The sequence below is a fragment of the Melanotaenia boesemani genome, chromosome 18 (genome assembly GCF_017639745.1).
Source record: "Melanotaenia boesemani isolate fMelBoe1 chromosome 18, fMelBoe1.pri, whole genome shotgun sequence".
Lineage (NCBI taxonomy): Eukaryota > Metazoa > Chordata > Actinopteri > Atheriniformes > Melanotaeniidae > Melanotaenia > Melanotaenia boesemani.
In genome coordinates this window covers 13515295-13535263 of record NC_055699.1, presented here as the reverse complement: position 1 = coordinate 13535263, position 19969 = coordinate 13515295, and the positions used below count along the sequence as shown (strand labels likewise).

The window sequence follows — 19969 nt, the reverse complement described above, 5'->3', positions numbered from 1 at the left end:
CCATCTCCTAATGCATCACCTTAAAATGTCAACAGACATAATTTGCCATCCTAAGAATCAAATTTCGTGAATGTGCACATATATTCACAGCTTCCCCAAGAGCACAAGGCGCGCCATAGAGAGGTCCTGTTACCAACTTCGCCTGCTTAAGACCACGTGATTCAGGTCCTCCACTTTTTTTTTTTTTTCTTTTTTTTAAGAGTTGCTATACTGCAAATCCTTCCAGAACTCCGACAGAGGTGGTAGATGGTCTCCCTGTGCCAGCTGACCGACTTTTTTTCTTTTGCACCTTCTGTGCAGAATTGTCCAAGAGCGCAACGCAATGATTTCGCCATTCTACTGATGCTGCACTGGACCGAGGGTCCGTTAGGTCTCCTTGTAGCTGACCTGCATCCCGAAAAGTTTCTTTGATGTGCGGGTCAAGGATGGCTCTGGACCATATGAGAGCTTTTCTCGCCTCCTTTTTACTTCTGTGTGTGATAATCTGCATTCATGTGTCATGTCCCGTCGGTGCGTATCTCTACAACAACCGCTACGCAGGGTGAGTAAAGATGCCTTCATTCATTTCTAGGAGAGAGAGATGAGATGAGAAGGAACGGCGCTGTGTCTTAAGTTTTCTGAAGACATTTATCTCATATTGGCTAGTCTGATTGAACAAAGAAAGCCTTTGTGTTTATCATTTTTATGGTTTTTGGGGACAGATTTCCTTCTCAAGACAAAATATTATGTTTTTAGCTTACTCTTTGCAGACTGCAGAGTCTTGTTGTCTGATGGCGTTTGGATAAGACTGTATCAGTCATGCAGTAGTACAGGGGATGCTTAAGTCAACTGTGGTCTCAAGATAAAAAAAAAAGGACAGAGCAGCAACTTAACTTACTTTGAGTTGCCATGGTTACAAAAATACAACGGTCTTGTTTCACCTGCTTAAATGTAGTTGGATGAGGGGTGAATTATTCCACTTATACTAAAAGAACTCAAAATCTGTCCCTGATATGAAATCCTGGGTTCAAGAGGACTTCAGCTGGAGAGTAATCTGAGTACACATGTATAAAGCAAGACCAAGGCATGTAAAGATATTTACGGTCTGTTTCAAAAGACCCTTTGATGTAGTTTTGCAGGGGCAGAAGAAGAGATCACTGCTGGACATTCCCTCCTTTTCTCTTTCACGCCACATACATTTAGCTTTTTTCTGCAGTTTTTTTGGCCAAATAAATGTCTAAAAATGCAACACTTAGTGCACATCGATGTGTGCAAGGGTGTGAACAGATGAGATGCTTGGATGTTCATCACAAGTATGATATTCTTTTCAAATGATGTGATGTAAATTAATGAAAAAGCATCCTGACAAAGATCTGAAAAAGAAGAAATACCGAGTGTGCAAAACACTAGCGAGTCAACTTTTCAGTTTAAGGACCAGGTCATCCTAAAAACAAATAGTTTACCACCATGTGAGCTTTCTCTTGTGAGAATCACCAGGCTGACAGCTTAAAGACAGCTTAATCTCAGAAATCCCTTGAGTGGGGGGTTGCAAAGCAAAAATAGGTGGAATATGAATTAAATAACAATGCCTCTCAAACAGTCCTACTTTTAAATCCTTTCCTCTTTTGTAAAAAAGAAAAAAAATAATTGTTTATCTCCTATCTGTGCTGCTGCCATGGAGACAGGGTATTTTTTGGCAGTGGGCTGTGATCCTTGAAACGGGACAGCCACTCATGTGGGACACCTCGACCCTTTTGTTCCTCAAACATCAGAATGGCCTTTTGTCACATTTCTTTTATGGGGTCCAGCTTCCTGTGAGACAAGCTGTTAAAAGCTATTTGAGAGAAGTAAAATGTTTGAGAAGACACTCAACATGAGAGTGGACACATGTATTAGGTGGCAGGTAAATTTGTAGAAAATGGACCTATTGCAGCAGTCAGTGAGAGGTGCCTGCAAGAGCCATTGTTTCATTGTGAGGCAAGATAAGAGATGTGATTTGTAGGTTGAGTTAAATACTGTCAAGCTTCCCTACTTACAGTTTTTGTTCCAATTATCTGGTGAAATATGATTTTTCATAATGAATTGTATTCATTTTAACTAATGCATCCTTTTGCAAAACAATTCATTTTTTTCTGTCCTTAACTAAATACAATTCTGCTCAATTCTTGATGAATAAAATTCCTCAAAATCTCATTTATCTATGTTTTCATCCAACACACCGTAGACCGTCTCATCTTTCTCTTTATTGTGTCACTGAATAAGAAGCTTTGTCTCTATTTGAACAAGGCATTTTCACTCCATGCAAAACATTACCAAATGTAAATTGGATCTGGATTTTGTAAACTAATTAAAGGAACTGGTTGCGATTCAATTTCTGCTAAAAAAAACAACAACAAAAAGCTCATATTTGACATAGCTGTTTGACATATCATCACATTGCATCAGTAGATATTTGGAGTTGTAACAGAAAAACATAAACAGCTGCTGCCACTGTACCTGGCAAAAACCTGTTCCAGGTGCTACCTGCAGAGCTGGAAATATAATCCTATAATGATGTGTCAGACAGATTGTTTGGTAGAGGGGGGGAGTTGACCTTGTCATCTATAGGATTCTGAAAGAGGAAACACCCATTTCACCATCTAACATCTGCTGTTGTAAGTGTCACCTTCAGTTGGCACAAAAGGCTGTTTCTTTACCTGACTCCATAACCCAGATGTTTTTTAAAATGATGTGTGCTCAGAGTAGATCAAAGTGGACTTAAGGGCTGTGAACACCCTTTAGGGCATTTTGATTCCAGTCGTAACGTGATACTTAGAGGAGTTGTGTTATTTTCACAGCGATCAAGTCTTCAGGATTACACCGAGGGATCATGAGGAAGTCCGAGCCCTCAAGAAAATTCTGGGACAGATGGAGGTTGGAACTTTTCTTGTTTTTTTTTTTTTTGTTTTGTTTTGTTTTTGAGAGCTTGGATGTGTTACAACTTACAAACTCAACAAACGCGTTTCAAAGGTATTGAAATTAGCTGGGAACCCCCAGTGGACACAAAGGCCTTCCCGTATTTTCCCAAACTCATTTGGAAACAATTATCCATCAGCATCAGGAGTAAAAGTAGACTAGTTCTCATAGTTTCCCTTTGCTTGTACACAAACATCGATTGTTAGAAAAACATTAAATATATGTTGAAAGATGAAGACAGCATCATTGAATAATTAGTTGAATCTGAATTCTGGCTTTAATTTTAGAAATTCAGAAAAGAAGGCTTGATGCTTTTTTTTATGCCTTTCAGGACATTTGATCAGTATCTTGCATCTTTTCATGGTCAGTGTTTTTTTTTTTACTTGGAAAGGAGGAGTAATCTGGTATTAGTCATACAGAAAATCGCGACCAAGTTCTGAGATTGCAATTGTAATCAGATGAGTTTTTATGTGGTTGTTATTAAACGATTTTTAGCTGGGTATTTTTTCAATATTTAAAAAAATTCTGCCTACAGACAGTGTGCTCAGCTTTTGCACATTATTTGCAAGTTTTCTGTGGTACGTCCCAGACCAAAGGAAGGACAGAAAGGCTTAAAGGGGACTCAGTAAATGTTTATGACATGCAAAAAGGAGCCCCAGCAGAGAGACAGACCTCTGGTCAGGACTTGATCCAGGCTTCTTGTGTGGAAAGACGACGAGCATGGTGCTGCAAGGCCAATCGAGGCTGCAGCAGCCTCTGTTTGGACAGCTGTGGACGTGTGTTCTTGGTAACTTAGTCACACTGCCATGCCTCCATATACCAGAATCAGAACTACCGAACATAGACCCATCATCAACAGAATAACATCTTTTAATAATTTTCATTTGCATATTTTTTCTGGTTAACCCCATGCATTTCGTTTTACCTTTGCTGTTTGTTTGCTGGTTGGATCCATCCCATGAGAAGTCCTGTGGTGCAGGGAATGTTGTGTGTTTTGTGCAGAAGGAAACATAAAATGATAGAATGAAAACAAGATGAATATTTTCTATTAAAATACCAGCCATGGATACAATATGCCATACTTTCTGGATGCAGGATTTGGCATTGTAAACTATTTTACTGGAAAATAATTCATGTTTTTTTATATTAATCTACTTTATCATCTATTTTAAAAGTATATTAAGACAATGGGATGGTTGCAAGTTTTATGTAGTTTTACAGTGTTGACCAACAAGTTACTATTTAATTGCAAATGGTAAACAAATATGCTTAATTTACATATTTCTCTTTTTACTGATCCCTACACTTGAAAGGAAAAAAAGTAAACCATCAGTTCTTGGTGTAATGTGATATTTGAGACTTTTTGTGAAACAATGCTTAATCCAAAAGACTAAGATGAACTAGATGCACAAAATGACTCATTGTCACTGCAAGGTTATTAATTCTCCCCTTAATAAATAATTCTCTGTGGTTTCATCTCTACCTCTGATCCCAAACATCTCCTTATGAGCAGAGCACCACTTCACACTTGTCTGTGTTAAAACACACACTGCCATTAGTTCAGCAAGTGGCTGCGCTCATGGTGTTAGTGATCTTGTGAGCGGCAGCACCTGCTTTATGCAAACAAGCTGTCTGCTCTTCTGCATTGACTGTTAATTTACATTTGATGTGTCTCAGTCATCATCATCATGTTCATCATTGGCTGCTGGTAAGGTTCTTGTCTTAGAAGCAGCAATAGGTAAATTTCCGATTCACCTCTGTTCCTGTCTTTGTTGGATCTCTAGCTGTACTCTAGCTAATCTTTAAATGTACCCACACCTTGACAAAGTTGGAAAAAAATGTATTTCCTCCTGAATATTCTTGCATAATAATAAAAATAATAAGCTGCAGGAAGAACTAAGATTTTAAAATTTTATAGCTACTAATAAATGTTAAGGGCGTAATGTAGAATATAGTGATGGGGACATGCATTTATTATTGAAAGCCTGCAGAAAAAGTCAAAGCTGTAATTCCTTATCAGTAAAAGTAGACATTATGTTTTTTAACTATAGTTTTTCTTAAATGATTTTAAGTTACAGATGTTTTTTTCTTTTAATCAGCTTAAGTTAAGCAGCTTATTTTTCTGCCTGCAGCAACAGATTACACTGAAAATAAATTAAATGAGTGATGGCCTTTTTCTGGGTACATACACGTTTTGTTTAAGCTAACCCCCCATCGGTGAAGCTAAAATAAAGTAAGGATGTGTTAAGTAGATTCAATATTTGTTTATAAAGGAATACGGTATGTCTCCCATCAGCAGCAGTTGGTAATTTTTTAATTACACTACACATTTTTTGGAATATAAAAAATAAAAAAAAACAACAAAAGTCATTTGAATGAACTTTTTCTTCTTTCTTCCATCTGACGAACTTTGACCACCTTTTTTCTTTACTTGAAGCACAAGCGCAGAGATGCAGCATCTGCCCTTAAGAAAAACCTGCACTTTTTTTTATTAAACTATAGCTTTTTTTTTTCTTTTCTGCCCACATCATTACCACATCAAAAAAAACATCACAAATTCTATCATTTATTGCTACCCTGCATACACAGATGCATAAACAATCAGGGGATTACAAAAACAAAACTTTATAAAACAAACAAATACTGCATCTTTAGGACTCATAAACTCGGCTATAAACTGTTAACTTGAGAAGTCGTATAATCTGATGAGGGATGTTAAGTACCCTTTTGGCATATGTGTCTGGATTTGTTTTACTAACAGAAGAGCAATGCTCAAACATTCAGAGTACTTAACCATTTGGAAACACCATAAAAGTGCAGCGGTAGAGAGTCGTTGATACTCGAGGGCACCAAGAGCTCCAGCTGAGGGTTTTCGAACCGTCTCCAAACAAAGCCAAATTAATCTGGTATGCTTTCTGTAAACTATTAAACCAGTTGACACATTAACAAGCATGTGCTCCAGCCTGCGTGTGTCTGCCCCCATGCAACAAATAAAAGCCAGTTGGAGACGCTCACACGTCTGCAAATACAGAAAGAGTGAATTTCCAGTATAACTTAGATTACCACGTGCATTTAATTTGTTCACTTTGGCTTTATTCATTTACTCTCTGTCTGTGATATCATGTTATCACTTGGTGTCTGTGTTTATTTGGCTGAGAAGGGTGTTTGTCCAGAGGGCCATTTGGATTAGCTGGAGCGAACAGCCCCGACTGTCTAGGCCCGATAACGTGCTGAAACACAGGTTAGTTTTTGCTAAATGTGAGGTCACACAGAAGAAAGGAAGCTATTGGGTGCTAATTTATTATGGGCTGTTATTGGGTTTTGTCCCATTAATGTTGCAGCCATTAGCGCTCCCCAGATTCACTTCATCACTTACTGGAGGAATGTTAAACTGTCTCGGTCTTACCTAAACAGTTTAGGCATCATCATCAAATGTTTGACACAGTTTCAAACAGCTTTCATATTTAATAATAACGTCTTTCTCAAAATCAATTACTTAACATCAATATTTTAGATCTGTGTTTAGCATGAGGAAAAGATTGCTTTCCGCATTATAACATGAGTTGAACTTGTGAGATTTTGACAGTTAGATATTCAGCAGCTCAAAATACAATAAAAAATGAATCTATACTTACTCATTATTATCATGTTATTACTCCATTATTACACTTCATTAGTGTTTTTCTAAATACAAATGTTGCTCTGATAACAATATTTGGTCACCTTGTTGCAAAATATTGCTTGTGTTTCTATGTGGTTTTCCTGTGTTTTGTTTTTTTGTTTGTTTTTTTACCCAATTACATACACTTTAGTCTAATATTAGTCAGATATACCTATTGCTGATGTCAAGTAATTGCCAGTTAATGGTTACCATACTTGTTATTATACTTAACCTTTTTAAAATCCAGGTACCCCAATTGCCTCCAAATTGGGACTTTTGAGAACACAAATGCCAAAATGGTTAGTTTGGAGAGCTTGTCTACACTGTCCGGACTAAAACTTGTCTAGTTTTAATCTGCTTCGCTTTGTCAGAGTTGGCCTTTGTAGAGGTAATGTTCACATATTTTACTTTGATTTGATTGATGTTTCAAAAGGGATTTTTTTCAGATGAGCCTAAAACATTTCTATGTGCCATCTTCATTTATCGTTCACCAGTAACACATAAACAGATTTTTACACATCTTAACAAATATTACAAGTGTTCCTTTTACTATCAGTCCAAAAGTATTAAAATAGACTTTGAAGTTGTCGAGATACACTCATTTCATTATGGGTATGTAGTTTTTGAGTAGAGGCCTAAAAAATAGTCACGGGTCAAAGGGTTTAGGTTCCAGTTATAGCTTGTGTCATCTATGATACGTATACATAATAATTGGTGGAAATATACTGAAGACGAAATCGGCTTTTATTCTTGTTTTTATCTCGAAATAACAAGTTAATATCAATATCTCGATTCAGAGCCAAGAGAGTTGTCTCTGCTCAACCCTTTCCTGCTTAAATTCATGTTACGTTCCTGCTAAGCCATCTTTTTTTACATTGTACAAAAATCTAATAATAAAGCTGCTCTATACGTTATTGTAATACTTAGATTCATGATCTTATACTTCAAGTTGCTACATATTTTTACCAAGCGAGTTGCATTTTAAGTTTCTCCCAGCATCTTTTTACTGAACTTTTATTCAAGTTTTTCCTTTGCAGTAAAGTGCAGTGCATTGGCACTCAGACTTGTCAGAGTTACCCATCTGATCTTTAATTTGAGATTGAAAGAGTTTGTGTCTGCAGTGAGTCTTCCTGAGAGCTTTTATAGTTCAGATCATTCTGTAGTAGCTTTTCCTTTAATTTATCCATCCATTGTCTATGCCTGCTTATTCCAAAGCAGGGTTGTGGGGGGCTGGAACATATCCTAGTAGCTTACCTTTAATATATATATCATAGAAGCTGAATCACAAATTCTATTAAATAAATAATATAAAGAAAGAAAACGATATGCATGTTTTGGTGGTGAAAACTGCAGGTGGTATCTGAGTTCAAATGTCTTGGAGGGCTGAAAATGGTAATACCATACTATCATTCAAAGCTCAAACCAAAAAAGTTTGTCAGCAAGTGAAGCTCAGATTCTCAAACTTCAACTGCAACTGCATGTCCACACAGGGTGTAATTATGTACATGTATACAGTTATGTTTTCCCACATCACATACTGTTTGACAACACAGTCCAGTACTACTTCTCTTATTTCTATGTATTCTCCCTTTTAACAAAATCTTAAAGTTCTGGACAGAAAACCCAGATATCGTCACCATTGTCTTGTCCTGACAAAATATAAATCAAGAAGTTGGGAAAATCTGATCAAATATACAAATTGCTGTCTAGTATACAATGTTAAGAATAGTCTTGCTCCTTCTGCTCTTGGACAGTTTATTATGATGAAGTCATCAGCTCACAAATGTACATGGAGCACATTAAAAGGGACCGTATGGTTTCATTTTGAAGAAGCAGACAAGGAAAAACTGCTTTTTCTATTAGAGCTGCACATCCCTGGAACACAATACCCCACCACAATGTTGGAAAAATGTGGAATTAGAATACATTTAAACCAGTCTGAAGCCAAGCAATAAGATTTTTAATGGACAGTTTTTGGCCAGTCAGTCCAATATTTTCAGTTTTGCCTTATATTTAATGTATTTTTTTTTTGTTGTATTTTAATATTTATTTTATTATTTTCTACAAATGTCTGCATGAGATGGGATTTGTGTATGATTGTTTTTGGGTTATGTTTAGGTTTATCTAAAGATTTAAAATTTTGCTGCATGTTTTATGTGCTCTTATTAATTCTCTAAACTTTCAACATCAGTCAGTTCTGATTCTGGTACATTTACATTTTGATGTTTATCAGTGTGCACTTTCCATTTGAAATAAATATTTAAACATTTGATATATGTGTGCATGAGATCATGGTTGGCAGTGTCACAAATCAAGGTCTCTCATATGGATCAGTATTGCCTTTGCACATCTTTTTATTATGTAATTTAAAATATCAGCTTTGTTGACAGTTTTGTTTTGTTTTTGTTCAGATATATTTGATAATTCAACAACATCCACAACACCCAGTTACCACACAGAGATAGCTGAATGTTATGCCATAATATCCTGAGGATCTTTATCACTGCCACCTCTCACTGTAAAATCCTGCTGGGTGTTTTTGTTGCTGTTACCTTTGATCTGTGTTCATTGTGCTGCTTCAGGTGGACTTCTGGCAGCCCAACAGTGTGTCACTTATCCATCAAAATGCCACAGTGGACGTTCATGTGAAACGCAACGACACACAAGGTTTGCATGTGCGCCTAAAGCGGGAAAGAATGGATTATAAGTAAGTACAGAAACAGCACACATGCACACTTGCTCTCATTCATTTAGAAATTCTGAAAGAATTTCCATAACCAGACCCACATCTGTTATCCAACAACCGTTGCAATTACCAAGCTTTCTACAGACGTGAAATAAAATTTGCACATGCAGAGTTGGCTGTAGCTTTCATACTGCCTCCAAACTGGGACACATGCAGACACACTTATACAGTATTTCAGAGCCCCTTCTTCCTATCTGTTCTACAAAGCAACTCTTTCATCTCTCTGCACCATCCCTTCGTGAAAATTAACGTTGAAATGATCTGGTTTTATCAAAGCAACCGCAACTAAAAAGACATCCATTGTGGTCTCACTCCTAAGGGAAAAATCTCAGTTCTGCAGATAAGAGCAAGCTTGTGGGTGGGGGGGGGGGGGGGGGGGGTATGGTGTTGACTGACTGGATTTCTTTTGAGAGCTGTTTGCAGTGGACGCTCTTTGATGGATGATTGATGCGTTTAGGGAATGAGGCCGTTTCGAGTAATTTATGGGTAAAACATGTACAAAATGACAGAGAAGGAAGAAGTCAGACTAGCTGCATATGTGACTCCTGACAACAGATAACATCATCTGTGTGTGTTCGGGGCGGGAAGTAAAGAAGAATGGGTTTGGATTAGACGTAAAATTACTCATGAAAGAGGTAATGATGATAATGATGGTGTAACTTCTATGCCTGCTGTCAAACACTAACTTTGGATTAGTGTTATGGATGAGTCAACATTAAATCAGGGTCACCCAACCACTTCATAGCACACCTCACCTACACTTAAGGTACACTACAGTAAACATTTATCTCATCGTTTAAACAAGCATCTGTAAACTCCATGTTGCATTGGATAGTCATTGATTTTAATTACATGTTTATTTGGTACTGGTGAGGATGTTGCAGTGGTTTACTATTATGCGCATCATGTTGGTCTTCTCTTCTTCTCAATACACAGGGTGTTTATCTCCAATCTACAGAAGGAAATTGAAAAGCAGACGGGATATCGCTCCTCCCGCAAGCGGAGGTCAGAGTCTCAGTATGATTACGAGGTTTACCACTCTCTGGAAGAGGTAGATGAGAAGCGTGTCATCTTTCTACCTTCTGTATCTCTCACACTCCCCTACTTTTAAATCTATTGCATCCACAAAATAAGGAAAATATCCTCTGGAAGCTGCTCCTCAACTCCAGATCACTCCCTTAATCAGTGTGCTTCTTTTGCAGCCTCATAGTGTTGTATGCAGATACACACACACACTCCACTCCAAACACCTCACAGCTTTAGTGTTTATCCAGTTCAGGCCATGTGAAGCAGGAGAGCTCAGAGGATAAATCTTAAATCTCCTGTACAATACACCTATAAACTTGTGCATCTCTGTATGCCTGCACACACACATCATTCCAAATCTTTTGATATTAACACCTCTAAATTATTTTCTGACACTAAGATCCAAACCTGGATGTTTGAAATGAACAGAACCCACCCTGACCTGGTTACTATGTTCTCCATTGGGAAGTCATATGAAGGGAGACCTCTTTATGTCCTTCAGGTAGGTATGAGGAGCACACAGAAAAGAATCAGAAACATATTTTTTTCCCCTTTAAAACTGATGGTGGTTGCATCTTGTCAGCTAGGAAAGAGAAGTCGTCCGCAGAAAAAAGCCATGTGGATCGACTGTGGTGTTCACGCCAGAGAATGGATAGGACCTGCTTTCTGCCAGTGGTTTGTCAAAGAGGTTGTATTGTTTTAAAGTTCACAGAATTGACCATTAAAACATAATTCTTTTCACACAGCCTGAATGGTATCCTGCAGCAAATCTGTGACACATGAGGTCTTTAACAAAACACCACCATCTGTTTAACTGATTTTTAATAAAGAACAAAAAAAAAAAGAAATGCCCTTAATAGCTGTAACATTGGACCAGACATTTATTCAAGCTTCATCCCACCCTTTTAATCTGAGCTAACACCCTCTGAAGTGAGGGCCAGACCAAAACCAGACAGTGACTTTAAAAATTGTACTTCAGACGAGTGGGATTTGAAAGACGGTGAAACATAATGAGGACCAGAAAGTTAACAGAATCAAAAGTTTCTATGGAAATGATGAGGACTGAAACAAAGTCCTTCTGTTAAGGGTAGTGGGAATAGAGGCGGGACCAGGAAGGAGCAGACAGAGGATAGGTAAAGAGAAAACAATGTTTATGCAGTGAACTGAGAATCCTGAACTAATAAAGTTTAAAAAAAATAAATAAATAACTGCAGCAGAGATGGTGGTGGTGCAGCAAGGAAAACACAGGCTCATGGAAAAGAAGAGATTCACAAAAAATAAGAACATAACCTCCCAAAACTGATACTTTAGAACAGAATCTGTGCATGGCCAGTGTTGTACCACTTGGTAAGGCAACAATCTAGCGATGAGTGGATTACAGACTGAAGCTCAAAAAGGCAGACTAAGGTGATAAGCAGCAGATGAGTCGAATCTCCCATCAGCACTATTACCACGCCCAGAAGAAAGTCCCCAGCCACAAAGGAATAAGAAGACAAAAAGAGAGGACAAAATAAAAGGCAAACAATAACGTGATTCCTGACACCGCCCTCTTGATCTGTGGGTAAATCAGCTGTTGGATGATTTTCAAAATGTGCAGCAAATGTTGATGCCTTTAAAAAGCAGCACTTTAACAGTTTTAAAGCTTTTTGGCCCATCCTTCTTTCTTGAGCTGCCTCTCTTCATGGTGTAGTCTAGGGGTGTCCAGCTCTGTTCTTCAAGGGCCACAGTCCTGCAGGTTTTAGATGTTTCTGTGCGCCAACACACCAGATTGAAATTAAATGGCTTTTCTCAACAGGTTGTTGTCATGTGCTGTCCAAACATATTGACCCGTTAATCTAATTTAGGTGTGCTGCAGCAGGAAACATCCAAAACCTGCAGGACGGTGGCCTTCAAGGACGGACTTTGGACACCACTGCAGAGGAGACAAAGAGGAGACAGAGAACAAGATGAGATATCTGCTGTGGTTTTGTTTAATCTAAAGCTGATGTCAGTTTGATAAGCTATTGTGTGGATCAGCTGCATCTTTCCAATCTTTCCTGGATCGTTGTGCCTCCACCAAACGTCCTCCAGATGTGTTTTAGAATTTGAGAAATTCTTCAAGATGTTTTCCAAAAACTGATTTCAAGGTCACGGGCAAGAAAATGGAGAAGTAACGAGACAAGGATGCAAAAAGCAGCTAAATTAAAAAATGGGCAAGTCATGGTTTTCAAAGCATTAGAAATAATGAGATTCCTGGAACAAAACATAAAATTAAAAATGAGAAAGTCACAAGAAAGACCATTTTGACCTCTGATACAGTTCAAAGTATTCAAACATGAATTGTAAAACAAATAGGTTGGGATGTAGTAACTCAGGGATGCCACTGGAGGTCAGAGTGCCATCTTTTCTTCAAGGCTTAAGCACATTAACCTTGGCCTCGGTGAGGTTAAAGAGAAGGTATAATCGGTATTAGCCCAGTGCCTCTGTAGACAGAGTATTAACCTGCTTCACAAATGCTTTCAAAGAACTGCATGAGATAACACAAACAAACAAAACAAATAAAAATGTGACTATAATGTCAAACCTCTGCTCATCTTATTAAACTCACAGCTTAATGCTTAATTCATAATAACCATTTTATAATTGCAGGCTGTCAGCTCATACCAGTATGACTCTGTGATGACACAACTCCTTAACCAGCTCAACTTCTACATCATGCCTGTCTTCAATGTGGATGGATATCGTTTCAGCTGGAACACGGTACGTTGGGTTTTGCACACAGATTTTAGGATAATATGGTAATAGTGAGCAGAAAATATTCGTATAGCTGAAGATGATACTTGTGATCACACAGATCTTATCTATGTGTACATTTACTTCTAAGGAAATAATGCAAGAGTATCCTTCACTGCTGTCTTCTATAAATCCATCAGGGTTAGTGTGATTAGAATCGGTGCCTGATACTGTATGTTATTACTTTAATAAATGTCAGTAAAAGTCGTTGAGTTCAACAGTAAGTGTCTATTTTTCCTGTAGGATCGGTTCTGGAGGAAGACACGGTCCAAAAATCGCAAGTTTCACTGTAGAGGAGTGGATGCAAACAGAAACTGGAAGGTGAAATGGTGTGGTGAGTGTTTTGAAATCAAAGAAAAATCTGCTAAACTCACTCCATGGTTCAGATATATGGAATTTATCATGAGATAAAAGACAAAGATTGAAAAATGTGTGGTGCCTACTTGAGAGAAAAAAATAAATAAATTGACAGTTCAGCATTTCTAGATCGAATAAAAAACTTTTGAAAGGGAACTCACTGTCAGTGACAATTCAGAGATCCTTGAATATATACATTGTACTTGTAGTTATCATAGTATTCTATCTTGATCAAAATAATGTTTGTTAGTGCATGTGAGTGTATATATTTCTAAGAAAATATACAATTACTCATACAACAAATGTTTAAAGATATGGGAAATTTAACGTTATTATACAAGTAAACTCATTAACAGAAACTGCAGTTAAAATAAATCACTAAACAAGGTAAAAAATGTTCATTAGCCTGACTGAAACCCATGCCTACTACATTACATTAATGAGCATTACATTAATCTATTATCTAAAGATATAAGAAATTTCTAAAGTATTTTCTCACGTAAATGTATAAGGTTTTGCCTTATTTCAGATATCACTTTAAGAGGATTCATAATGCCAAGGAAGACACCTATAGTGTCTCAGCTTAGTCATTTCCATTGTGAATCTGACTTTCATTGATTTAAAAAAAAAAAGTTTTGATAGATTTGATTTACTGACTTCACTTCCTGCTTGGCAGTTACCAGTTTTGAGTTGGTGTGGTGCTTTTGACATGTTCTTTAAGTCTATGTGACTTTGATGATTTTTGCTTTAAAAAAAATCACATGAATTTTATTCTTTTTGACTATTCAAAATATTTATCAAAACATAGGCTACCATCTTGCTAACAGTCAGACCAATGGTACAGAAAGCACAGTAAGTCACATTTCACACAATATTCCCCACATTACAAAATTAGGTTTTCATTCAAGCATGAGATTGAATTAAGTCCTGGCCATATTTAAAAAAAAAAACACCTAAAAGACATATTCAAAGTAAATGCAGAATTGCTCTATAATAACAAGGTTCATTTAAATGTTCTTGGTGTCCTATTTACGGACCGTAGACAATGTATTCCCAATGTAAAAAGAATGTGTCCATTCAACAGCTGACTAACACCATTGACAGTTTTTTTTATTTAAATAGGTGATCATATCTGTATTTTTGTCAGTCCTTCTAAGGGATGGCTAGGCTTAAAAGGGACCTTTTCCTGTAGGAACCTTATTGATATTAATTTATAATATCATTGGCTTTATAATGGCACATCTATGATGTGGCTACATTTCATGTCTATGTTAGTGTTAATGTTAGTTTAACTTCACAATATTGTTGCCCATCTCTTTAAAGTTGCTGCTTGGTAATAGTTGCTTTGATGTCCGATGACAATGTTTTAACTCTTTTATATAAATTTTTTCTGATAGAAATAGGAGCAAAATCTTCAAATTTGTGCAACCTAATCTGGCGTTGACTGCATCTTAATGTGACGCTTCCTCTTTCCTTCTCCAGACGAGGGTGCCTCCTCTCATCCATGTGATGACATCTATTGTGGCCCCTTCCCTGAATCTGAACCTGAAGTCAAAGCCGTTGCTAAGTTCCTGCGCAAGCACAAGAAGCGTGTGAAAGCATACATATCTATCCATGCATATGCACAAATGCTTCTTTACCCATACTCCTACAAATATGCCACAATTCCAAACTTCAACTGTGTGGTAAGACATCCATGGATGAATAATTTCAATTAGTATGTTTTTTAATTTCTAAAATTCATCTCTTACAGGATTTGAACTACATGAAAATGTCTAGTACATTATATATGTTTTGTGATTTCACATTCTAGGAGTCAGCAGCTCAAAATGCTGTGTCGGCCTTGTATTCTGCTTATGGAGTGAGGTACAGATATGGGCCTGCTTCTACAACTCTGTGTGAGTTGTATTCTTCTACTGTATCCCCCAGGACTGCCAAATAAAAACAGTTATAAAGTGATACCTGCATAATTTGCATGGTGTCATATTGTATTTGATGTTGCTTTCCAGAGGTGTAGATTAAACATTTTGCCTAAAACCAAAGCTCCTTAGTGTCATGTATTACTCTCAGGTTTTTCTACCCTTTCAGATGTTAGCTCGGGCAGCTCCATCGACTGGGCCTACAGGAATGGGATCCCCTACGCGTTTGCATTTGAGCTGAGGGATACAGGATACTTTGGTTTCCTCCTCCCTGAATCACTAATCAACCCCACCTGCACTGAAACCATGAGAGCTGTGAAAGCCATCGCATCAGTTCTGCTGAAGAAGTGTGACCCAGACAAGGAAAGATTTCCATATATATGAGTACAAGTACACGACGCCTTGTACTGTATTCTTGTGAGATTTCATATTCCTGTTAGATGTTATCAGCCAAAGGACAAAATTGGATTGTTTTTTTTGTTTTGTTTTGTTTTGTTTTTGTTTTGTTTTTGTTTTGTTTTTCTCTCTCTTTGGTTAGTTCACATTATTGTTCATTCCTGATAAGAAATTATGGTGGAGGGTCCAAAGTCTTCATATATATTAATATTTTATATGTGTATTTTTACAGTGAATGGTGGTCGTGAGCACTTGCCATTATTCAGCAGCACTTGTTTTTGCAAAAAGAGCATATATTTTTGTCTTTCAAAAATGTGTTATACTAAACAACCTCTCTAGGACAGGCTGTTTTGATTAGTATAACTCTCTTCAGCTGTTTCACTGTTACCATCTAAGAATGGCCAAGACACAATATGAAACTGGTTCAGCTTCAATATGTCTCAAGCAGCCATGAAGACATGATGAAGTTGAAATAGTTAGAAAATTTTATTACAAGGAAGCAATAAATCACAAGGTATGGAGTTCAAACTTATATTAGGGTGGGCTAATGCAAAAATAACAAACAGAACAAAATTATGTGAGCTAAGAAGGAGATAGCAAAATTAAGTACAAGAAAATGCAACAATTTACCTCCCTGGGCTAACAAAAACAGGAGATAAGAGATTAAAAAGACAATGGCAGCCCACCCATACAAACTCCTGGAGGTCCATAGATAAACACTACTGAAAATAGAGGTGAGTAGCTACTCTGCCCTCAGTCCAGGTTTTTAGAGAAACCATCCTCCACAAGCTAATCCCAGATGAGCTACTGGAAGATGCACCAATTACAGCCTGGTGCCTGCATACTTAACCACAGCAGTCATAAAATCAACTCTTTTTATTCATTTTTGTTGCTTTTTGTTTGTTAGTTCTTTTGTGAATTTATCTTACCAAGTGCCTGTTTAGTTTTTTAGTGCAGTTTAGCATTGCCTTACTTAATGCAAACATGTTGTACATAATATGCTATTACCAGACATTTTAATAGCTATTTTGTTAGAATGGTTTCTCCTTCATTGGTTCAGAATGGAATGTAGAGATGCTGACTAGTCTCTTCAGTAGTTTGCTGCATCATTGCTCAGGTACAGTTAAATGACAGTGTCAATGTTTACTTGTGACAGGATGTGTACTTTTCATAAGTATATAAAGTATGACCTGAATAAATCTTTTATAGCAGTTAATAAGTTTGCATCTTGGCTAGTCTGTTTTTTATGCTGTGGTTGGGTTTCATTATTTTTGTTTCTGGCAGCAACTGGCATCACTAGACATAATTTAATTAACTTGATTTAAAATAATGTACAAAGAATAAGATGAGGTGTCATATTTTTAGCCCTTATTTGTGCTCTAAATGTTTTGAACACAAGTTCATGGCCATGTTTGAAAAATAAACATTATTCTTGACAAGTGACATTTGTAATAACGTGCATCTTTTTTTTTTTTAACTTTAAATGTTGGGTGCTGATTCTTCAGCTTGGCTCATATTTATGGTTTTAGAAAATGGTGAAACTGACACGCAAGACAGTCCAAAGTGAATGTAGATTTCACTGCCCATAGCTGCCAAATAGTTGTTGTCAAATTGCCAGATTTCCTGAATGTATTTGCAGTTGGACACTGTTAAATGTTACTCAAAGCTGTAAGATCCAGTGGGGCAATAATACTGATCATGTATATATGAACAGCTACAGGTGAAGTGAGGCCTTAAGCAAAGTAAGAAGATTAAACAGGAAAAAAAATATATATATATATATATATATAGAGAGAGAGAGAGAGAGAGAGAGAGAGAGAGAGAGAGAGACTAATCAAAGTTTGGTCCAAAGCAATGTGACAATCAGTTTAAAGAAATATGAGACCAATGAACAACTGGATAAATTATTTTTGTCCAGGTCACCCAGGTCCAGGTCACTTTCTTTAAAGCCAAAGTCTTATGTGCTGAATGGATAACTGATATTTGAGATAAATTAATAGTAGCATTTTCCTTTTTCAAAACGATATGTGACACAGCTCAATAAGTGCTCGTGATAATCACAGATACTTTAAAGTCATTTAAATATTAGCAAATAAAATTTCAGAATAACAAATTTAACTTATTTTCCACGCAAAATAACTGTAAAAAAAGAACTTTATAAAGGATATAGGACTGTTTCAGAGTGAAAGGTATGCATGTTGGGCTATTTAAAAAAAAGGAGGTTCGTGTACAAGTGCTGTGTTTTCCGCAGTTTTAGTTTATTCAGTTGTATAGGAAACAAGGGTTCTTTTCGCACGAGTTTACTATGTTCATGCTTGGATTTGTAAGCAGGGCTCAGCAGCTCTCACCTCCCTCCCTGCTGCCTCACTGCGGCCGTTCTCAAACGTACGTGACGTCGTTTCCTCTCTCCAACATGGCGCAGGAGGCAGGTCGTTAATGGCAATCTGAGGGATTTACCCCACCTTCTGTGTTTATTTATGTTTGTCTGTCAGGGTTTCTGTGGCTGACATTTGTAACGGAATACATCTCCATTCGAGGCGGCTGCAGCCCCCCTTGGGACCGGGCACACCTCGCTCCAAATTCCGGTGCGACATGTATGAAGGCAAAAAGACGAAAAACATGTTCCTTACACGAGCTTTGGAAAAGATCCTGGCCGACAAAGAGGTGAAAAAGGCTCACCATTCACAGCTGCGCAAAGCCTGCGAGGTGGCACTGGGTAAGTTCGGCAGTTTTAGCATCACACTGTTCCTGTCTTGGACTCATTGATTTAGACACGTCACGCACCCTTTCACTTATTAACAGGGTGTCTTGCGACAATGTCGCAGCGTTCGCCAAAACAGTAGATATTTTATTCACGACAAACATTCTCCTGTTGGGGGGATGTTGTTTGTTTATAATTAAGGGGAAAACAGCTTATTATTGACGTGGCAAGTGCTCGTGGAAACGATTCCGTGTAAAACACGGAAATGGTGCAGGAGGGGTGGGTGTTTGCAACACTGAGCCGATGCTGCGAAACTAGTAGCGACGCAAGAGCAGGCCGAACACTGTCCAAAAACTAAGTTATTATAGACTGTGTCGTCTTTCAACACCAAGATAACACACGACTACAACCCACACGTTTGCAGAGCTTAAACTGTATTTATTGATTTAACAACCTCGTAATAAAGGTGCTATGTTTGCTTTTCTTCCTGGAACACGGTTAACGTGTACTCGCTCGGTCATCGCAGAGAGCCGTTGTCCTTCACTGTTTCTGTTATTCATTTACTAGTTCAATTACTTATTAATAAGTAATACTCGAAACCTTCTTAATTTTTGGTAATTCCCAAGCTAACGGAAGTGTACTTAACTAGAAGAAGTGACAGTAGACCGAAGCACGTTTATTTATTGTCACTTATCGGAAATAATTATTTATTTCCGGTCACAAGTAAAATAAAAGTGCACTCAAAGCACATCCGATACAAATTTGAGCAACAAAATTAACAAATACGCGAAATTTAGGAAATTGTTATATAATTTAACATATAAGATGAAGAATTATGTATTTTTGTGGTCTTGTAACATGTTATTTTCTTAACCCAAGGTCACTTTAATTTCAGCAAGGTTTTATTTAGAAATGGATTCTGTTAACATCCGGTTTAGATGTACTTGCATTTTTTAACTTCATGAAACTGTTAGCAGGTGTATCTTCTCAAAACCTGTCTTTATGGGTGACTGTTTATATTTAACTAAAAAAAATCGGACTAAATAAAAATCCACATTCTCACCAGTTAAGTACTAGCCTTTACTTTCTGATAGCCACTCTTACTTCAAATGCCTGGTTAATATGATCTGATCTGTGGTTTTGAACAAGCTATGGTTCCTTAAGTAACATGACACTGCAAGAGAAACAAAGAGTCTATGTTATGAAGCAGCCAAACATCCTACCTTTCCTGACAGAGCTGCCATTATCCTCATGCTCGGCTGTTGCAAGGTTGTACAGTGACCTAGGAGGCAAAATACATCATTCATCTTTGCCAAGGCTTGAATTTAGGTTTTGCTAAACCAACCCACCCACACACATGATGTATTCCTTATTATCCCTTATTGTCAGTCCAGACATAGAAAATACTGAGGGCCAGAGGAGTGCCTGTGTTTAGGCATGTGCTTTACGGGAATAAG

At 37.4% G+C, this 19969-nt stretch overlaps 2 protein-coding genes across 5 annotated transcripts in view; both read left to right on the top strand.

Annotated features, from left to right (window-relative positions):
* Positions 1–209: 209 nt before the first annotated feature.
* Positions 210–19706, top strand: cpa6 (carboxypeptidase A6). 3 transcript variants are annotated; one of them, XR_006008183.1, is made up of 12 exons: positions 210–541; positions 2817–2892; positions 9178–9302; positions 10278–10392; positions 10768–10869; positions 10951–11055; positions 12996–13106; positions 13383–13473; positions 14979–15181; positions 15310–15394; positions 15585–16549; positions 19696–19706. XR_006008183.1 is itself a non-coding variant. In XM_041967510.1 (11 exons), exons 1-11 carry the CDS (start codon positions 411–413, stop codon positions 15797–15799), a joined length of 1359 nt encoding a protein of 452 aa, XP_041823444.1. In that variant the 5' UTR covers positions 210–410; the 3' UTR covers positions 15800–17210. The 3 variants fall into 3 exon arrangements, 2 of the variants coding, with proteins under 2 accessions (XP_041823444.1, XP_041823445.1); XM_041967510.1 differs by lacking the exon at positions 19696–19706 and having other exon boundaries at positions 15585–17210; XM_041967511.1 differs by lacking the exons at positions 10768–10869; positions 10951–11055; positions 19696–19706 and having other exon boundaries at positions 15585–17210.
* The window catches only part of arfgef1 (ADP-ribosylation factor guanine nucleotide-exchange factor 1 (brefeldin A-inhibited)), a 49895-nt gene continuing 48133 nt past the window's right edge, over positions 18208–19969 (top strand). For both annotated transcript variants that reach the window (XM_041967508.1, XM_041967507.1), the window contains exon 1: positions 18208–18527. In XM_041967508.1, the coding sequence (XP_041823442.1) occupies positions 18404–18527 (124 nt within the window). In that variant the 5' untranslated portion in view covers positions 18208–18403. The remainder of the gene's footprint in view (positions 18528–19969) is intronic.